Genomic DNA, 22,663 nt, shown 5'->3' with positions numbered 1-22,663 from the left:
AACCACATATGTTTATATTCTGAACTTTAATTTCTGCACTGTTATTTCTTAGCCCTCTAATTCTTACCATTCTCCTGCAATTAGCTCCGGGTAAGCTATGAAGTGGGGGATTGAAGAGGGTGCACAGTAAATTTCTCACTGGGACTTCCTGCATTTTACGGAAGAATGGTGGAATAGCATAGAATAATTGACTAACTACATTTCATGGCAGGATGTATGCACATTCATACATAGTAATTCCTTGCCAGAAAACACTCAAGTCTGCCTCACACAGACTAGCCCAAATAATTTTTTTTTCTTCCAGACAAATTAACAGGAGGAGATATTGAATACTAACTTTCCCAACTACGCAAATAGGTACCAGCATAACATTAAGATGTCAAAGGACAGTTATACCAATTTTTTTAAATGCTGGGCAATAGTGATTCCAATTCTGCAGTCCTTAATCAGGCAAAATCCCTATAGGGATTAGGTCCTAACAAACAACTTTAGAATGGGAGTACTAGTGGCACCTTAGAGACTAACCAATTTAGAATGCATACTGACCCTGAGTGCTCTAAAAATGTGTCCGAAAATGTTTGTATGTAGTTGGTAGGCTACAAAAGTATTTTCACACATTAGTACTTGTTTTAACATTTTGAAGATGGCCAGCTGCATCTTTCATTGTAACAACATGGAAAATACAAACATTCTTAATGCTAACACTTGAACTTTTTCTAAGTAGTACTTAAACATTTTTAACTTCATTATGAAATCCAGAGAATCTCATTAAGTGTATTGAACTGAAGTAAGTTTGCTAGTAGCATCACCAGAGGAAACAGCAGCAAAAATAAACTAATGAGAATTCTGTAGAAATATTTTGCAGAGAGGATATCTCTATTTGTATGAGATTTGGGCAGGATTTAGTGAATGCAATAGATCTACTTAAAGCCACAGTCTCTAATGTTTGAGTTAGAAAGAAATTAATGCTACTGTAACTGCAAGGGTAGGAAATTAATATACTGTTGTCTACACAGAGAGTAGTTGAGCAGTAAAATGTATAGTCAGTCAGATACAGGGCAGAGTGCTATCCATCAGCTTTAGACTTTGGATTCAATGCTGAATAAGCTCAAATCCACTCAACTGGTTTCCTTTCATGAAAGGGATTTTTTCTGGTCTGCACTGCCACTCATGTAACTAGCCAGCTCAAATGTACATGTCAGTACACAGAGTAAATCCCAGCCTACAAACTTGCCTTTCTAAAGAGCTTTCCCCACCTCTTCAAAGAACATACATTGAAAAATTCAGAGGGAATTATTTACGTGTCATAGGTGCCTATCACGTTGGTATCTAAGCTCCAAAACCAGATATACAGAAATTATGAAGCTGGTCTCTCTCTCTACCATTCACTAGAGTTCAATGATGTGTGTTGTATTTTGTTGTTGCTGAAAGGTTTATTACTTAGAAAAGTGGGTCTAAAGCCGCATACAGTATGATGTTACCGATGCTTTACAGCATATACTTTGCTTATAACAAGCCCACCATTCTTAGCTCTGCAGATGATGTAAATCAGCATAGCACCCTCAGAAGTTAAGGGAGCTACATCAGTTTGAGAATGGCCCATTAATTTAATGTACTCAAAATTACGTCTCACACTGAATCAGTAAGCTCTTTTGAGTGAGTGGCAGTAGATAATATTCTATCATTGGCTAAGGTCTACTTGGGATGATCCTAAAATAAAATTGAAATGTTTTTCCTAACAGGTTATCTAGAGTGTTATGAATTAAAGATTCAGGATGTCAAAAATGCTTAGTTGTGTATATTATGTACAAGTATATTATGTACATAGACTGTGATTGTGACAGCAGCCTAGGGGGGTTAGACACATTGCCCATTAAAGTTAATAGATGCATCTAAACCCCTTAAATCAGTTTGATAAACTCAACCATTACACACACATTATATAGAATGTATTTCAATTTCACTGCAAGGTAAACTAATCCTGTCTCCAGAGTGAAGCCCCCCTATTAATAACCCCACTATAACATTAATTCTCTTAGAATAGTAATATAGACTCAAGAAGCCTCCCTCATAATGAGGAGACTCATCAGGACTCTTTGCTCCACGTATGGTATTAACAGCTGCAGTATATAATCACTGTGCTAGTTATATTCTTGCTCCATATTCTTCAAATACTGCCATCAGCCACCATGGAACAACTCTCCCTTCTGCCCCTCCCACACATAAATCCTTCAAATACACAAGTCAGAGGATAACTTTGAGGCAATACAATGAGAGTATTGGTAATGTTTCATACTATGAATTAATTTACGTATTGTAGTTCACAACTTGAGCGTATATTTACAGTTTAGTCAAGCAAATATTAAAATTATGGCTTACCATAATCAAAGTACTCCATGCACACAAGTTAATATATGTGAACCTAGTGTGTCCATAGAGTGTCCTCTGATGATAAGTAAGTGGTAGTGCCCATCTAACAAGTCATAAAAACTATTTTATTTGGAATTTGTGCATTTGCCAAAAAAAGTAAAAGACAGATGCTCAGGCTCAACATTTCCTCCAAAATCCAGTCACTTTTATCCTGAGAGTTCCAGACTTTGCCAGATGGTCTAATAAATTAAAGTTGCTGATTGTGAAGTATTTAACCCAGGATGAATGGCTGAAACCATGCAGTGCCTACCTATAAAATATATACTGTATCCTCACACACAAAAAAGAAGGCTTATTTCAAGAAGTCGGATTTTTTTTTGTTTAAAAAAAAAAAATACTCCTACGTTAATGACTGAAATTAGGTTGTGAGATCACTGGCTAAGAATGTTTCCTAAAATAAGACCATTTGAATGCCAAAGAAATGGCTGATATGAAAAATACACTGTAAGCAAAACAAAATGTACTCTCTCTTATGCTCTGGCTTTAGAAAATGGAGCCAAAATTTCCTTGAGAGACTAAAAATGAAAATTGGCATACAAGCAGTCTAGTATCCTCAACCCCAATGGCAATACTAGATTAAGGCCTTAATTCCATCACCACCTTCACTTAGGAGCATTGTGTACACATGTAGCCCCATCAACTTCAAAGGGGTAGTTTGTGGGAATAAAGTACACTTTTGAATGAAAAGATTCGCTGTAACAGGCCCTTAAAAGTTTTGCTTAATTTGCATCACTGAACAGTTATTTTGCTCATCTTCAGTTTCATTGTTTGGGATCAGTAAGAAAGATGCTACGTTTCTGTAGTTTAAGTAAAACAACCTAATTTTCCTAAGACCGGGTTGAAGGACAGATTTTGGTTTGAAAGGAAAGAGCTCTGTGCAATCTATTTGGTTTTCACAGTTGGTGTCCTATGCAGGATTTTTCTTGTTTCAATAGGCTCTTTGTCAACTGCAGTCAGCCCACTGTTGAGTTGCCATCCAGGCTTGCCCTTCCTCAGTTACCCAGGGGAAAATATTTTAAGATCAGGCACAGCTCAAGATGTACATTTCTGTGGCTACGTGCTGAGCTACGGACAAACAATTTTGCATGAAAATTGTGACTAGGTGCAGTTTTTCCTCAAATTTTTCAAAGTAGCAACGTTTATTTTAAGACAGAGATGGTCATGTGGACACCACCCCTCTGTCACAGTGTTAGTGTCCCAGGGCACCTAGTGGCCAAGATGGGGCCATTGTACTCACCCCGCCTCTGGTTTGCAGTGCCCAGGCATTCTGCTACATGGGTCTGGTTGCAGGAGGATCAGTCCCCTGGATGAGTCTCCAATAGTCCACCCTCTTCCAGGGTTGTCAACAAACATGAAGAAATGAAAACACGACTGTTCCAAAGGTGTGATAGGGCTCTTTCTTCAGAGGGTCTCTGGTAAGCCGTGGTCCTAACGAAGCGTAGAAGCTAGTCTAAAAACATAGTCCCACAGTAATGATTCAGCGTCAGGCCTGCCCTTCCTTCAGGGAGGGAACCCACTGGTTGCCCAAGAAAATCTTGCCTTCAGCCAGCCCTTCAGGAGCTGAGGATTGGAAGCAGGCTCTCCTCTGTGGTCTGCCTCCAGCTATCCGGTACTCTCCCTTTTTAAAGCCTTTCCCTCTGAGTGGGACATCTCTCACAGATGTAGCGGGGCAGGATTGATTGAGCCCATAATAGTTTATTAACCCAAAGCTGCGCCATGAAGTACTTGTGGAACCCATCACGCCCTCCCATTTGTAATAATATAACCTCCTGCTAGAATGAACAGTGGTAGTACTGGAAAAGTAGTATTAGGAAATATTTAGTTGTCATTTGATGCAATTTAGCAGGTAGACATAAAGAAGAGTCAGCACCATGTCACCATCCAGTTCATTGCGGACTACTCGAAAGTGCACAGCGGACTAACAGTGGTCTATGAATTACAATTTGGGAACTTTTAGGCTAGTACAAGCAAGAGTAGTCCCCATTCTGTCTGAATGTTACAAAAATGTCTTAAAACTAAGAGAACGGCTTACAATATTGATTAACTTTTAGGTTAAACTGATGCTAATATTAATACAATATGATGGAAACTGCAGATTCACTTAGGGCCACATTCAGCAAAATCTCTCCTGACTTCCATTCAGCATGTCTTCAGAATCTGGAAAAGGTTTTCTGAAGAACTGGGCATAAAAGATTATGTCACAATACAGTTTTATGTGCACTCAGTTTAAAAATATTTAGTTATAAACAAACATGTAGAAGTGACAAATGGCTTCCTTATATACCACAAGTCACAGTTTCCTGAAGCTCCAAAAAAGGCTATGCAAGCATTAAAGAGGTTCTAAAATACTTTTCTTGATTTTTCTTAAAACTGGACTTTGTATTCTATTACATCATAAAATGTGTGAAAACAAACCATCTGCTCTGGCAGGTCAGTAAAATAGTTAATTTACAGTTACTGTACAGTTCATGGGAGTGAAATGTCCATAATTATTCACTATTATTCCTTGAGAAAAGGAGACACAAAGTTCTGCAGCTTTTAGTCTGAGATAGCTTAAGTGTCAGTAAACAACGTGTTTCCATTAGATGTAAATACACAGAAAGATAACTGGAGTTCCTCTATAGAGAAATAAAAAAAAAATCCTTTTATTAACATTCAACATCAAAGGCCAGATTCATGCAATACATTCTGGAACAGGTAATGTCAGAAATACTATATCAGTGTTTAGCTTGTTGTTTTCATTACACTAAAGATGACTGATCTTCCCCAAACAAATTTGCCTTGTACCTGAAAAAAATCTGACCTCTACATAGAATGGATGATTAAGATGCATGTGGGTTTCCAAGTTAATGTGATGCTGGAACTCATCCTTTCCTCTTTCAGTTCTTTTTCACATTTTTCGATAATCTTTAGGTCTAGAAAAAAAAATCAAACATATTTCATCAACAAAAGCAGGCATAGAAAATACTTGTTTGACTTAAAATTTCTGTAACCACCATATGTATTGTAATTTCCTTACTTTTGGTGCCTGAAATTTCAACCTTATGGTTGGTGGGGTTTTTTTTGTTTTTCTTTTTGGTAAAAAGAAAAATGAACACATAAATCTAGCAATAAATGATCAAACCAGAGCTTTGAGAATTTACAAGCCTCAAGCTTTGTTTGCAAGTTGTTTGATACTCGGTCTAGGTTAACTGCTCCCTACCTTCACAAAAGTAACAGTGCATCTTTAAATGGCTAAATACTGCTATTCATTTTTCTCCAAACTTAGGTTTGGTTTTTAAAATCTGAATAAGCTCTACAAAACAAGACAAGTTTGAAGTTGAGAGCTTAGGCTATACTTTTGAGTTATCAAAAACCATTAAAGCTGAAGAATTTAAAAATCCACTTTACTTTGCATCTTTTCTGATGTTTATGTTTTGCATTTCAGTCTGCTTGGACAATGAAACTAGCCTGGACTATTCATAGTGTCCTGGGGTTCACTAGCAAACAAAGGGGTTACTAGAACCTGCCACTCTCAGCCAGTTAACATCCACTGGCAGTAGGAGCAGACTTTTTCCGTACTCCTGCTGGGCACAGGGTCAGGCCAGATCCCAGCCTTTTGAAGACTTCTCAGTACTGGCATGAGATGTGGCCCTGACACCCCCAGTAGAACCTGGGGAACAGTACAGGCTCCCCAGCCATTTTTGAAGATGTCTATTGGTAAACTGATGATATGGTAACTTGAGATGAAGGGAGTGGACACTGTGGACAGCATCATCAAACTGCTTTAAAACACAATCTGCCTTAATATAACTTATTAGGAAAAGCAACACAAAGCAATAGTTGCTTTCACCTACAAACTGCAAATGGATACAGTAACTATATAGCTCTTTCCCAATTCTAACTGGATACAGAAAGATTTTAAAAAGTGAAGACCTCAGCGTAGAAGCCAAATAGTGTACGAAAGGTTATTTCAGTGGACTTCATGTGAACCTCATGAGTAAAGACGATGGTTGGAATATTTCATTGTCATGTGCAATTCACAAAAGTAAACCTGACTACATTTTCAGATATGGAATTCAAATACCAGGAAGTCAGTGAAGTAGTATTGTGTACTCAGGCTAACTGCAGAAATTCACAACAAGGACCACACAAAGCATCTACCTAGATGGTTCCACAGAAACCAGGCAAAAATCTCACTATTTCTTGTTAGGTGTCAAAGCCACATGTCCAGGATTCAGCATTTTGCCATGGATTGTAAAGCTGTATAAAGGGCATATGTGAAATACTACTTTATATGAAAGCAACTGAAGTGGTGATCTAGAGTCAGCTCTTAGCTACTTATCACATGTATTGCTATGCATAATTTACAGTTACAGACATACTTTTATGAAAAAAGGGACAACTGACCTTTTATATTATGTACTACATGACTTTTTTTCATTCAGTCAATTATCCCACTTTAGTAGTGCACTGTTTGTATTAATCTCTGAACTCTGTCTTCATTCCACATGTAAAAACTGTAAACAACATGTATGGACTTACAGGGAAATATTTAAACAATTGGACAATGTTTATTCAATTATAATGTGGAATTGAAATAAGTCCAGCATTCAGTAGCTGGTAAATGAAGCAAAGCCATGTTTCGCAGAGCTTTGCAAGATATCTCCCCAAATCTTTGGAAATGCTCCAAACTGTGTTACTCTAAGATCACCCTCCATGCATGCTCATGTAGTTCAAAATGTTATAGTGTCTGATGTGAATTAAAAGTGGGATTTTCAAAAGTGCTCAATATTGGCCTAACTTTGCTCCCACTGAACTCAATGGCAGTTTTACCTGACTTCAGTAACAGCAGAGTTGGCCAACACTAAGGGATTTTGAAAATCCCATGCCAGAGATACTATTGATTGCATGGCATAGTACAAGTTTTCTCTTTTGAGTATTTCATAGTCTTTGTGTGTGTACCAAATCATTCAATACACACATACAATAACGCTTCCTCTACCCTGAGCACTGAAATTTGTTTCTCTCTGAATGGCAGCTTAACATTTCAGTCCAGTCAGCTGGCAGTCTGTGCAGGTCAAGCTTATTATGTTAAACTGGTTACAGATCTTAGGGTCCCACAGAACTTTTCACTGATCTGAAAACACATTCAGGATTGTTCTGGTTTTGTTTTTCTGCATGCAGACTGCAATTTGGACTTAAATTTTGTTGTTTCAAAGTCAAAAGGAATTGAAGCCTCAGTTTCCAATTGTATGAGGTTAATGAAGCTCAAAAGCTGATTTGTCTCCGCTGAAAGTCTACCATGAACAAACATAAAAGTTCTTAAAGCCTTTTCTGAAGTCACACTAGGCTTTAACAGCTATTGGTAATTTACTTTTTGAAGGCAATAGTCTCTGCTTTATAGACTGTACTTGGCACTGGTAAAGCTAAGCCTTGAATAGTACCTTTGGTAAGGATGATATCAATGTTTTGTCACAAAAAGAACTGAAGCTTAAAAAAAACTTGTCTAACTCAGAAAGAATTAGAAGCTATTGGTGAACATCAAAGGATAGCTCCTTGCTGATAAACCACATACGTTTTGGGGGGGGGGGGGGTTCCACTAGGCAGGGAAATACTTTATCACTCTCACTCTCATAACAAAACACTGCAATTATGCATTTGAACAAACTGTTTTAGTGAAACCTAAGAAAGTGCCTATCATTTAACTACTTCAAAAAGGAAATGAGGTCTCCTAGAAAGAACCGCTTCAAAACTTCATCCGCTGGCTGAGGAGAAACACTGTACACATTTTAAAACACTGAATATTCCTGTGAAGAATTTATCTGCTGCATGTTGTTAACTGCAGACTCCTGGGAGAGGGATACAACCTCTCCGCAATCAAAAAAAAATGCACAAATGAAGGGAAGTAATTTTGGTTTTGCTAATAATATGTGATGTAAATCCATGCAGCTGATGTCTGCCAGCAATATGTACACCCCCCCAGGAATGTTACACTGCATATAAAAAAGCTTTGAAAACATAAATCAGTAAAATTCTAGGAAAAAAATTCCACTAATTTAAATAACTAGCCTCTTCGAATGATAATTTCTATGAAGCTACTGCTTCTCCCTTATTAGGAAGTACTTTGGAATTATGCAAAAAGGATGTTGAGAGATGGTCGTGAGCTGCAAAATTTGGATACAGATTTTAAATCTCTTATGCCCTGTTGATACAGCAGCATTTTTTCATGCCGCCTAACTGGGAAGAGATGGGCACAGCTGACTAAAACACTGTTTTTGTCCAGAGAGCATATAGTTAATAGTTGGTAAATTTTAACCTTCTGCCATCCTTGCTTGCTGCCTAGACTGGCGCACAGTTCAGTTTCTCTAACAAGTTAGGCACACACTTATTTTGCTGTGGAGACAGAGGCATCCTTATACTGTCCCAGTGAAACTGGCAGATCTAATCCTCCCCTCTTTCCAAAACTCTGTGAGGTTAGACATGTCACAGAGAACTTTCCCATGTGATATAGGTGCCAGTCTATGTGCCTGAATTCTGAAGACTCTATCCCCCACCCTGTGTAAGCAATCCAGTAAGACTTTCCTTGATACATTACACAGAAAACGCTGGCCAATTTAAAGCTTCCAGATTTTTCTTTTGCAGGATCTATTGTTTTCAGCACATTGTCTGACTAACTTAAAATTGTGAGCTGTAGAGCAACCTCATCTATCCAGAATCCTGTGTGAGGAAGTATGGAATAGCTGCGCAGAATGCATTCAAAATAAACCCAGTTAAGTACCAGGCGTGTGGATGGCGATGACACAGTTGTGATGGCAGAAAAGCCTCTCTGAGGACATAAACCCAATAATGTTACTTGTAACGAGTTAAGCCAATTGTGCCTCTAAATGGCTCCAGAATCACAGGTGTAGCATGGCTGATCCGGTTGCATCTACACTAGTCTTTTTTTCCTTAAAAAGTACCATTGGTACATCCATCAATGAAGCTATAGCAACAGTAAGAGTGCTAATGTAGAGAAGCCATTGAGGTTTCAAAAAATATTTCTTTTAACCTTGCTTAAAGGAGGTCTAGATGGCAAGAACTACTAGGAGTTGACAGCAACTTGTCTACACTAGCACTCTCACCACTGCCATCAGCAACGGTAGTAGTGGGAAGCTAAGGAAAAAAGGCTAGCATAGACAAGACCTCTGTTTAGTCCTTAATCTGCATCAGTGCATAAAGAATTTTGTAAATGCCTAGGTTAGACACACAAACTCCCAGACACAGACATGAAAGTTAAGATTTACAGACTCTTAAGTACATTTATTTGCAGAACTTGTTCTTAATTCAGAGACTCGTCCTTAATTCAGAGTTTATGTAATTATTTGCAAGAAGGGTGTTAAGCCAACATAATACTGTGTTACAACTTGTAACTATATAATAAAGCATCAAACTTAATCATTGGCCTCCAGTGTTTTATACCATATACTGAGTTTAGTATTTGTAAATATCAAGATAAAGCTTTGACTATACTTGTTTCCAGAATAAAGCAGAAAATAGAACCCATGAAAGAGTAAAAGAATGAAAAGAATTGGCAGTTTGAAAACAAGGAAGAGAAAAGAAAAACTTAAAAGGAAAATCCCTAACATTATATTTCATCATTTCCTCAAGAAGATGTCAAGGTTAGAAGGCTAGGGATCCTTTTTCAGTTTGCCTGTTTAATACTCATCTAGATAGTGTGAGTGGAACGCTAAACATGATGATACGGAATCTTTTACAGTCAGCATTACATACTTGGGTATGCTGTGAGGCTAATAAGGTCAAACTACTTTAGTGTGCTGATTGTCCCGTACTATGTTTCTTGTGCCAGGGCCTGAACTACCAGCATTCCACGGAGCCCCTTCATGTGGTCAGCAGAATGAGATAGTTTGAAAATCCATGAGGGGGTTGGGAATTTATGGGGTGGTGGTGCTCTGATAATTGGGCTTACACAGTTACCATAATTGTGAGTTCAACTGTCAGAACTGAGTGTAAGATGTCACAATAACCTATAACAACAAATGCTGATGGGAAAAGGTAGCAAAGGGAAACAAAGACTGAAGTAGTCCAAACAAAAAGGCCTACTGGCATAATTCAAGAACAGTGTTAAGATCATGGCTGGTAAACAAGAACAGTGTAAGACCAAATATCAATAAACCAAGATTGCTATATTTGATATTAGCCCTAATAAAGGGACAAAAAAATGAGAGGATGGGCTATTCCACCCATCACTCTCTTTTGGGTTCCTTAAAGAAAAAGATGATGGAGGTGGGGAGAAATTGGCTACTGGAGCGAGTTTCACCGTCATGGCTACTACCCCTGCTGTCTCCTGGGACCCCAGGCCTTCGTAATCCTGATCCCGAGATGTCCTGACCGCCCAAGGAGAGAGAGGGAGGGACCCAGATGACACCCTCACTTCTACTGACTCTGGCTGAATCCCAACCACCATCTGGGATGTGAGACTTGGTCTCTCTCTTCCCTCCTCATCCCTCCACATGTCCAGTTCCTTTCCTACCTTATTTCTTATCTTTCCTATCCCTCTCCTTTTTCCTTTTGTCAAATAAGGGTCTGGTTAGCTGGTAAAGACTGTATATTTTGCAAGACTGCCATAACCCTGTGACCAGGAAGAGGCAACTGAAAACAATGCCCTAAACAACTTGAAGCTGGTATGAGTTTGCCAGGTCTAGGAGTGGCTGATAAGACTATGTGCTGAGCCTGTGTTTTTCCAGCAGTGAGGCTGCAAGGAAAAGTGGACACCAGAGGCAGAAGCTGCATTCTCTATCTTTGCTATTCTTTTCTCTCCCATTTTGTGTGTGTGTGTCTTGTTTTCTCTTCTTAGGAAGCAGGATCGGACTTTAACAACAATAGCAACAACAACAGCTCCAGCCCATCCAACTAACTTCTTCTCTTTTCCTCAAAAAGGACAGTTACTACTATCCTTGATACACTTGAAGAGACTGTCAAACAAGGGGATTATTCCTTCTAAAAACTCTCCCCACAGAAAGAGGACAAAGGATGTTAAAACAAACGCCTTATTTAATACTTTACATTTCAAATGCTTTACCTGTTTTTCCTTCATTTTCTGTACCTTTAATAAAATATTATAAGGACCTTTAATAGTGTGTGTGTCATGGTACTAAGTAGGCCGAGATCTCTATGCCAGAGCCCAGGCCTTGTTTAACGCTGGACAGTGACTGGGTTATGTTAACACGGGTAGCTGATATATTCCACCTGAATTAATACAACAGTGGCGCAGGAGCTCTCTCTTTTATGCGGTGGTCCAAAGAGTGTAAAAGACAGAGAATGAGTGGTTTTTATCCAAAATGCCTTGTCATGCGTTATTGCTGGAAAGTGCAGGAACCGCCATACCAAATCAGACAAGTGGTCCTCCAAGTCCTCTATAACATCTTTGGCAGTGGCTAGTTAACAATGCCTTGGAGGGAGGTGCAGGAAACTTGAAATGGGCAAATAAGGAATAACTTGCCCATGGATAATCATTCTGGCTTAACACTTCAATGCCAGGTTGGCTTATGCCCTGAAAGAAGGGTTATATCCCTTAAAATTTTTTCTGTCTTTCTTATTCCATGCTCATGTACATATGGATATTCACATAATCTATACTGTTTAAATCCTAAACTCAGCCTCAATGATATCTTGTGGGAATCCAATCCACAGGCTAATTATGCATTGTGTAAGAAAGATGACAAATCCCTCTTTGTAAATATCCTTAAAGAGACAGCATCTGTGAACATCCCTCCCCGGTATAAAGTGGTGGTGGACTGAAGGGAGTTAAAAAGCAAACAAAACTAATTATGAAGACAGCTTTCAGAATAATGACCTGTAATTTTATCAAAAGGATTCTGCTGACACCATGTAGGTAGATTTCAGAGTAGCAGCCGTGTTAGTCTGTACCCGCAAAAGGAAAAGGAGGATTTGTAGCACCTTAGAGAGTAACAAATTTATTTGAGCATAAGTTTTCGTGAGCTACAGCTCACTCCATCGGATGACACCCTTAGTGGTTAAGAAGGCCAGAGGAATCACTGAGGTCTTCCTTGCTGAGACATGAAACTTGTTCTTCTCTCTTTCTCTCTGTTGAGAATGGAGTTGCTCAGGTAGGTTAATAAATTATTATCTAAGAGTCAGCAGTCTGAGTGGGCTACTGTAGGCATACAAATGTTTCATATACTACTTCCTTAAAAACAAACAAAAAAACCAAACTGATTTTGCTTTTTTCAACCTCACATTTTGTCTCTGGTGATGCAACATTTATAGAAGTATTTCCACATGTAATTGCTTATCAAACAAAAATTGAATGCAGTGTAAGACAAATTCACATAGACACTATGATGAATTGTGGATTAAACGTAAGTATCACTTTTAGCTACTATGAGAAAAATCAGTAAAACCCAGTTGTTTTCTTCAATATGATGCAAAATATTTTTTCAAATACTTTTTTCCAGCCTCCTATGGTTATTTCAATCAAGTCTCAACAGACTTGCCATACAGTTCCATCTTTATTACATTCTTGTCAGTGCATTCCAACTAAGATGGTCTTTCTGCTTAGCAATATTTTGTGAAACAAAGGCAGGTTTCTGGCAGTCTCAGAAATGAAACAAGAAGAGATGCTATTGTTTGCGAAGGCCGGATTTGAGTTTTAATCTACCTATGCCACAATAGAACCAGCAAGATTTCAGCAATCTACATCCCATAAGAAGTCCAGCATCTTATTGCTGGTTTAGGGCACTTGCTGAGGGAGAACACACATTTTTTATACCATGAGCCAAAATAAACAGTTGTAAAATAACACTGCTTACCTCACAGTAGTCTTCAGACAATAAATTAATATTTGGATTAAAATACTTGGATTAAAAATGCTGTAAAACAGTGTATTATCATCGCTTATTACGTCTATACTAAATGGCCATTATTCTTTTTGACAAGATTAATTTCTCATATATCAATCTGTCAAAGAATAATTTTTCAAAACTATGTATTTAAGGGCACCATTAATCACTTTTTTTTTAAAACTTATATGCATCAGGATTAATTTCACAACATGATTTGCAATACTAATTTCCCATCCCCTCTCCCCAAAGAGGGAGTTACACGTCTGCCAAGTTTTTGCACTACATGGGGCTAATAAAATGCTGCTCTTGATAAGAGGCAATTCTCTCTCCAACCCAGCTAAAAAAAAAAAAAAAAAGTAATGAAGAATCATCTTTTCATAAAACAATCTCTTTTCAAAATTACAATGTTAGTTTTGACACTTAGTACATAGTCTGATGTATTTCAAATAGCTGATATGAAGCCAAACTTAACTGAGTCATCTCCTGATTTCCCCTGAACAACGACACACATATTCCCGAAGTATTATCCCATCCTCACTTGTAATTATATTCAGGTCTTCTAAACAATGATTTTTAAAACTGTCTCCACTAAAAGGGGAAATATGAAGATTGTCAATGCTCCTAAAGAAGTTACCTGTCAATACCTGCTCCTGAGTCAGTAGTGCACACCTGGTTTGAAAGCTTTGAAGTATTCAAAGTGCATTTCTTTTAGCACCTGCAGGCAATCATCCTTCCTCATCAGTTGAGGAGAGTGACCAAGATACAGATGGGAAGTCCAGATATTTATTGCAATCTTACCAATGACAAGCATGAGTTTTCAAATGGGTCAATGCCTTAAAGCTAAAATATTAGAGCTGTACACCAATAACCTTGCACAAAGATTAATGTAATGGCAAAGTTGAAAAGGGCATTTATAGGTTAGAATTTGGTTTAGATTTCGTTTGCTAGTATGAGTGAGTGAGGAAACAAAAGTTTCCATACATATAAAAACCCCGTACAAATTAATAACCATTCCGTGTGAAAGGCAGCTAGTAATAGTTGTATGTGATATATTCTACGGGTTTTTTGCAGAATAATTACAACCATTCTATAAACTTTTTTGCAGAATAATCACAACCTGCCTGCAACCTTCCAATATGCAAGATATAGATGTCCCCTGGCACTTAGTAATTCAATACTATAAAATTTAAACAGATAAAGTATACTATTTGAGTACTGAAATTTAAGAAATTACTGATCAGAATTCCTAGCTTTTTCTCCCTATATCTTCACAGCAGTATGAAGTGCTGCAGGAGTGAGACTCATCCTAATGGGCCGTATAAAGTTCTATGGATAGCTTGCTTATGTAAGTCATGTCTAGGGATGTAAAATAGTAAACCGTTATACGGTAAGCATTAGTCTTACCACACAGCTGTTAACCCACAGCCCCTGGCTGCCAGAGCAGCCCCAGCCCTGAGTCAGCAGGAGCACCCTCAGCCTCAGCACCGCTGGCCGGCCGGCCGAACATCCGGAGCAGTGGCCCTGGGCCCCACCGGCAGGCTGGAGCAGCCCCATCCCCTCTCCATTTAATCAGTTAACTGATTAAACAATATAATTTTAATAGTTTAACCGGTTAACTTTTTAAACGATATTTACATCCCTAGTCACGTCAGCCTCTTGAGTGCTAATGTATTATGGGGGAAAAACCCACACAGGAGACTATTAACTAAGCTGAAGATTGTACTACTGAGCATTTCCTGCTAATTATTTATATATTCTAATTAATTATATTGTCAGGGGCAAGGAAGATGTTTGCTCCTCTGTGGACATGGCTGGGTGGCCTGGCACTCAAAGCTTGAGAATTTCATTGGCGCTTCTGGAGACAAAGGCCATCTACACAGATGGGCAGCTCCAGCCCCTTGGCAACAGTCCCAACAGAGTCCTTTCCTGATTGCTGGCCCTTGAACTATTTGTGGGACGAGGGGTTTGACAGAATCGAAGGGGAACCAACACAAGTTAAAGATGACTTGGCCAGAATTAACTTGTGCGGGTTTGCCCTAAGGTTTTCAGGGAAGGAAAAGAATTTAGTGGAGTGCACTGTCCGTGGAACGCTCCCTGTTACTTATAATCCCCAGTAATTCATCTCTGTCAAAATTCCCATTTGTACGGTCACTTACTAAAAATAAAGATGGTAGTCTGATAAGTTACAGGTGTCAAAATGGCTTAAATTTTGTAACTTGTGACATTGGGTTTCATGACTAGCTGTTGCTGGGGCAGAGTTTTCTTCCATTGGCCCTTATTGGCTCCTTTTTATCTTCTGTACCTCCTTCCTGCACACACATGGAGAGTTCACTTTGAGAGCCGAGTAAGTCATGCTGAAAGCCAATTATTCTCTGTATGATTTTTCTGTGTAGATTTCAGATGATGAGAGGTGTAAGTTATTGAAGAGCAAAGCTTTTCAAAGCTTACATGTTCTTTTCAGGCTTCCAGACAAAGAACCCCAAGTGTAGTTTAACTGACAGCAAGATGCATTTTAAATAGATGATCTTTATCTACTGGCTCACAAACAAGTCTGTATTTCTGTTAAGCAAGTTTATAAAAAAGCTTCCTAACTGAAGACAACAGATAAATGCAACTCAATTAGTTACAAGTTCTGATGAGAAAATCAGGCCACTTCTTATCTAGCTGTCTGTCACTCTTTGCTTCAATTCTGTTAACCAATACAAACACTATATACCTGAATTAGAGTGGTGGTGTTCTGCATTTGTGAGAAAATCATAATCCCAGGAATGAGGCATTATTACTAACTGATGACAGCGTATTGCGCACAATAAAAATCATCACTTATCTTCCATGTATACTTAATAAACTACTATATTGAAATGGTTTGTTTTACCTTTTGTAGTACTGAAATGTTCTGATTCACCTGTTTTTGCATATAATTATATTCAAGATATACAGAATTAAGTTTGCACTCTTTCCAGGCATAAATTTTCCTTGAGTGTCATTTATTAATTAGCTGTGGTTGCAAACACTTCATTGCTAAATACATTAGTTACTAACAGTTCATCTCTTTAAAGGTGGACTTTCACGCTGAATCAAATGTTAATGAAAACACAACCTTTAAAAACAAAAGAACTACATCTATTTTTCAGATACTTTGCAATCTGTGCCAAAGTCAATAGCTATTACGTAATTGCACAGTAGCTAAAGGGGACTTCTCAGAACACATTTTAGCCATTTGCCTAACCACAATACTAAATCAAAGACCAAGGATTAGGACATTGTTAACATTTTCCATAATACCAAATTATGTGGTTACACACAGATATAAACTGAGTTTGGAGTAGTAGGGAGACAAGTGAATGTAATTCTACTCAAGATTTGTCCATAATTCTAGAGTAGCTGGATGTCTCTGCTAAAATACTCAGTGGAATAGTTAATATGGATATTTAAATCAACATTAGGCTTCCAAGTTACTGATAACCAAGGCCTGGTCTACACTAGGAAATTTGCTGGTATTGTACTGTCACATGGGGTGTAAATTTAGGACAACATTTTTATAAAAGCAAAAACCCTACTGTAGAGAAGAAAGTGCTTTTGCTGGTATAAACTGGTCTACACTAGGAGGGTTTGCCAGTATAGTTATACCAGAAAGCCTTTTCCAGTGTAGACGAGAATTGAGATAAACGAGACCCTTTCATGTTTATCACAGCTAATGCTTCAAGCTGCCTGAATGCAGACCTCGTCTATATACAAACTTGCACCAGTTTAACTAAAGGTGCATTTTCAAATTAATTTGGTTAAACCAGTGTGAGTTTCTGTGTAGAAACTTATTTCGGTTTAAGAGGCTCATTTCAATTTAACATAATCTGGTAAACACCCTCTCTTTCGCTCCACCCCCTCCAAAAAACACAACAGGTTAAACTCAAATAAACCACTCTTAGGCTCTGTCTACACTAGAAAGGGTTTGCTGATATAGCTATACCACAACAGCCATACCAGCAAACCCTTGTAGTGGAGACACAGTTTATATTAGCAAAAGAGTGCTTTTGTTGACAAATTAAATAAGCTATACAGGCAAAAGGACCTTTTGCCAGTATAACTGAGGCTTTTGCCAGCCTATGTTGGATAGGGGCATGTAGACAAGGCCTCAGCAGGCCAGTACTGGACACACATGGAAGGGTTTCCTTTAGAACCACAGAAACTTTTTCAAAAATGATATAAATTCGGCAAAAGCTAATGGAGCCATCAGAAAAGTGCTGGAATGGAGAGCATTCTGCACTGGCTCAGTCCAACTCCTGAACTCAGAGGAGTATGTTTAAGTAAGTAAAAGGAAGACAAGAAGGGACAAGCTGTGAAGTGTTTTCCACAAGACACTGTTAATAATTACACATTTAAAAATACAGTAGGAGTGGATATTTACAAATTATAAAGAGCAAACAAGTTCTCTAGTTTTATTATGATAAGGACAAATAACGCAGCAAAATCATCACACAGAAATTACATTCAGATTTATGGCTGACGTACCTTTTTTAATTCACTCCTCTGTATCTCAACAATATTCCTGTTTCAAAATATTGTGTAAAATATTTCCATTTTTACCCTGCTTGTCTACTTCATATTAATGGGTCTCTCATTTTCTAGCACGTGTGCCATGCATATCTTAGTCTGAGGAGGATAAGAAAATTGATCTGCATAGCTGCAGTTTTAATCTGGTAAAAATAAAATGGCATTAGGCTAAGTACTTACAGGAAGGTGAATTTTAAGTACAACAAAGAACATGGAATTAATTTTAACCAGCAGAAAGGTTTAAAATATAGATTTGTTAACCTTTTAATTCCTCTTTAAAAAAAATACAGATTAAACCACTGGTCCATCTTGTCTGGCACCCTGCCATTGTCATGGTCAAAGCCTAATCTGCAAAGGAAACCCCTTCTCAAAAGTATGTAGCTAACTGTGCAATGCTCTATCCATGGGGAGGAAAGGGGGGAAGAATTCCATCTTAGATTCTGTGGCACAAGATTAGATTTTTTTAATCTTTCAGAATGTTTTGTTAAGATAGTTTCTACATACAAAAAATATATATATTTTACTTCCTTAATATCAAAAGCCACTGGAACTCTTGTTGAAAACTTCAGCAGCCCTAGAACTGAGTTGCCTCAGAAACTGAACTTCCCTTCCACCTCTAGAACAGGCCTGAGCCACGCTGGAGAGGGAAGTGTGGAGCAGCTTTTTCACTCACTGGCTGTCTTGTATCTGTTCTGAGGAAAGAGGACAGACACAAAGGGAAAGAGTGCCACTGACTTAACACTAGTTCCCACAACACCAGCGTTTTAAATACTGATCCTGCTTAGTGAGATCTGAAGAGCTCACAGCCCAAGGTGATGGTATTATTTCTTTGTATTATGGGAGCACCCCACTGCAATAGGCACTGCACAAACACAGAACAAAGAAGGTCCCAGGTCCAAAGACCTTCAGTCTAAGTAATAGCCGCACGCGGGGAAACAACTTTTAGCAGAGATCATTGATAGGCATTTTAAAAATCCGCCAAATAAACACAGTACAGTACCTTATTAATACATTCTCACAAAAGTATTTTTAAAGCCCATTAATCTCTAGAGGTATCTTTACAACTTTGTTTCTGAGTCTCTTCTGACAGCTAGAATAATAAGACCTATAATTTTCCATTTAACAAACATCCCTTACACCTACATTTTAGAATAAAAGGCATTTTTACATGGTTTATTAATTGTGGGTTGTACCCCTTATAATGCAACACATCCTGGGAGATATTTAAACTACCATTTTCATACTTAACACAACACAAGGTGTGCCTTTAATATTGTTTCCTTGGAATTACTGAACACAGACTTTACTAAGACTACTGTTTAGTTTTGGGTACCTCTTCAGAACTCAGGAAATGAAAATTAAGCGTAAATCAGATAGACATGCACATGTGAGCTAAGCTGCTAGATGTGGATTTATAGGAAGATCTTGTTTTTTTATTCCACAAAACTTCCAAAGTTCAGGAACATGTATTTTGAATAGACAGTTTATTTAAATAATTTACTAATTTTAACAAATGCAACCAAATATAAAAAGATGGACCTGTATGTGTGTTCCAGTTTGGTCTGGGTAAATTCCAGAAACACTAAAAGAGTCTCACTCCTGGGAAAATGCCTTTAGTTTGCTGCCTACTAACATAGTGAGTGCCTATTTTCCAGCCAGGGGTTTAGGTTCATGAAGAGTTTCCATTAAGAATCTCCATCTGTCAGACAATCCCTCTCTGGCTGTTTGAGAAAAATCTCCAAAATCCTTCTGAAACTTTAAAACTCTATGTATTGTAAACTCTCTGAAATTTGACTGAAGAAAATCAAACACCTTTTTGATGTTTATTTTTAGAGTAACTTCCCTGATTTCTGGCCCCAGCATTTACATCCCGCTTCCTGGAAGGGGTTGCTGGGGCTGTTCTAAAATCATGAATAGGTTTCAACAGAGCACTACTGGGAGCCAGCTACAGCAATATCCCACACTTCATCCACCCACCCACCCACCACTGTGGCATAGCTCTCAGCACATTCCGGACACTACCACACCAGAATCATACAACTCTGAAAGCAGAGAGCCATGTTTTTCGAGGAAGGAAAAGTGAAGGGGTTGGCTCTTAACAGACAGCCAAGAACCATACATATGGACACACACGCTGCTGAACCTGTGGGTGCAGCTGCCACGCAACAATTCCTTCCCAGCCTTGTGCTTCCCCAGCCTTAATGGTACTTTCACTCCAAGCCACATGCAGCAGCTGTCAAAGTCTGCAGGTCACCTCTTTCCCCTGGCTTCTTAGTAAAAGAGGCAGATATAGGTCCTCTCAGCTGAGGCTCACCCCAGCCTCAGTGCTGCTTGTCAACTATTGTCTTCAAAGCATCCACAGCAGTTGCTATCTTAAACCGGGAAATGGAGGCTAGGGTTGGAAATATGCCCTGAGGGTGAAAGTATTTGGGAACTGAAAAGTACACAGAGTTTTAATTTTGAAAGGTGCATTTAGTGGTTAGAGCTCTGTCATTCTTTAAACATATAATCTACAAATATGTAAATTCTTCACATAACAGTGCCTTTTTCCTATGATATGGCCTCGATAGGTCCTTTAATGTTCTTCATGATACAAATAATAATAACTGATAACCTTCCATAACTGAAATTCTACTTGGCATTGAGGACGGTGGCCTCTGTCATCCCCTCATCGTTATCAGCAGCATTTGTCTTCTGCAAGGCTCAAGTATCATTATTCCCATTTTGCAGACAGGGAAACTGAGGCACAGAGGTAAAATAATTTGCCCAAGGTCACCCAACAGGGCAAGGAATAGAATGCAGGTCTAGAGAGGCAGTGTTTCCTAGTGGGACTCAGGAGACCTGGGTCTAGTCCTGGTGCTGCCACTGGCCTGCAGGGTGACCTTGGACAGGTCACTTTACCACTCTGTGCCTCAGTTTCCTCCTCTGTAAAATGGGGATAATGATACTCAGCTCCTACGTAAAACACTTTGAGATCTACTGATAAAAAGTGCTGTAATAAGAGTAAGCTATTTGTGTCTTTTTTAACAGCAACTCTGTACAAGGTGATGGCATCAGTACTTTGTTTTCTTTCTATTTAATATCCAACCAGCCTAGAACTTTGAACACCCTGGAAATAAATCTAAACACACAATAAAGAAAAGCTATAAATCAAATTCAGTCAAAGCAGGAACCCTTCTCTTTCTCTCCCTGCCCTCCCAACACATCTCATAGTCATTAACAGTCAGTAGAGGCAATATGAATTAAAACTCCCAACCCATACTTCCACCTCTACCCCACAAACAGAATTCCTATCCTAGTTGCCTCAGCCCTCTCCGCCAACACCTGTTCAAATAGATGGGCTCTGAAGCATGCCTTGGAGGTCTATGGGTTCAAACTGGGGGAGTGGGAAAGCACTCCTAAGGAAAAGTGCCTTCATAGAGAATTCCCTGATGACACTTCCCTCTATTTGTATCAAGCAGAATACAGCTTATAAAGCATGGGGAGAAAGGCTGTCTCTCAGGTATGTAAAATCCAAAATCCTTTTTTGGGGGTTTGTATATTGCACCGCTGGATCTATTTAAACATGCCTTTTCCATTTACAGTTACCTCAGACATCATTTTACATTTGTCTATTGTGCTTCAGTTTTCATTTACTGGCAACGATGGAAAAGACCTACAATAAACCATTACAAATCTAGATGCACTATTAGTTATATTTCCAGTGAGAGTACCATCAGCATTTAACATTCTTTACCTTCACTATCAAATTCTCATATAACACTATACACAAGAAATCTAAAAAATAATGTTTGATGTTCCCCATTAATGACTTCTTTCCAACTATGGAATTTACCAATTACAGTCATTCACTGTTATCTGGTTTTCAGCCAGTTCTCTGTCCAATGAGACAATATCTTCCCTCTGTACCATGATCTCTTTTCTTAGCCAGTAATTTTTAATGTAAAACCTTATCAACATCCGATTATAGAACCACAATTGCATTTCCTTTGTCTATTAAACCAGTGTATCTTCAAATCCCTCCACATGCCAGTTAACCAAGGTGGTGACTCTGAAACCTTTAATTAAGATGTGCTCCCGCACTAAAGCAAACCACAGTGTTTTTTTAATGGGATCAAGTTAAAAATGGGTGTCAAGGTAAAAATCACGTTTGTAAAAAACTATAGTGCAGAAGGTCCAAGCGAGGGTGGCAGGCGCAGAGGTGGGTTTACCCTATCTCTGTGCCCTCTGGATTCTGATCTGCTGGATGGGCCAAAAGGTCACTCTGATTTATGGCTCTTGTGCTGCCTACGGGCTTTGCAGCAGCCCAGAATCCACACAGCAATCAGTGCTACAGGCACAGCTCCTTCCCCCCTCTAAGATCGGGGCCTGTAACAGTGAACGGAGGGGAGAGGCCAGCATCAGGTCACTCAAGTCAGCTCTGTGCTGCTCCTGCCCTAAGGGAGTTCTCCCTGCCCCTTGCAACTCCAAAACAGAGTGACATACAACAGCCAGGGCAAAGGCTACAATCAGTCCCCCATGTCTATGTTCTTGCAATTTAGGATGATTAAAAATGAAAGAATATCTGAAATCTAATTTTCTTTCCACTATGGATGATCTTTGTTTACTTTTTCCATAAGTGTCAGCTAGAACAGTGGAAACTTAACTGAAACTGGCTAGTCTAGTTTCAGAGTAGCAGCCGTGTTAGTCTGTATTCGCAAAAATAACAGGAGTACTTGTGGCACCTTAGAGACTAACAAATTTATTTGAGCATAAGCTTTCGTGAGCTACAGCTCACTTCAGTGGGTCACTTTCAAGTTCTCATGTGCCTGAACAATTCTATTAAGTTTGGACTGCAA

At 38.7% G+C, this 22,663-nt stretch overlaps 1 protein-coding gene across 1 annotated transcript in view; it reads right to left on the bottom strand.

Moving 5' to 3' along the window:
* Positions 1-5,078: 5,078 nt before the first annotated feature.
* The window catches only part of MRPL13 (mitochondrial ribosomal protein L13), a 50,920-nt gene continuing 33,335 nt past the window's right edge, over positions 5,079-22,663 (bottom strand). Inside the window, exon 7 of the mRNA XM_074943903.1 lies at positions 5,079-5,345. Coding sequence (XP_074800004.1) covers positions 5,321-5,345 — 25 coding nt within the window. The 3' untranslated portion in view covers positions 5,079-5,320. The remainder of the gene's footprint in view (positions 5,346-22,663) is intronic.

Source organism: Natator depressus, chromosome 2 (genome assembly GCF_965152275.1).
Source record: "Natator depressus isolate rNatDep1 chromosome 2, rNatDep2.hap1, whole genome shotgun sequence".
Taxonomy (NCBI): domain Eukaryota; kingdom Metazoa; phylum Chordata; order Testudines; family Cheloniidae; genus Natator; species Natator depressus.
The sequence above is the reverse complement of the archived record's forward strand: the minus strand, read 5'-3'. Positions and strand labels throughout refer to the sequence as shown.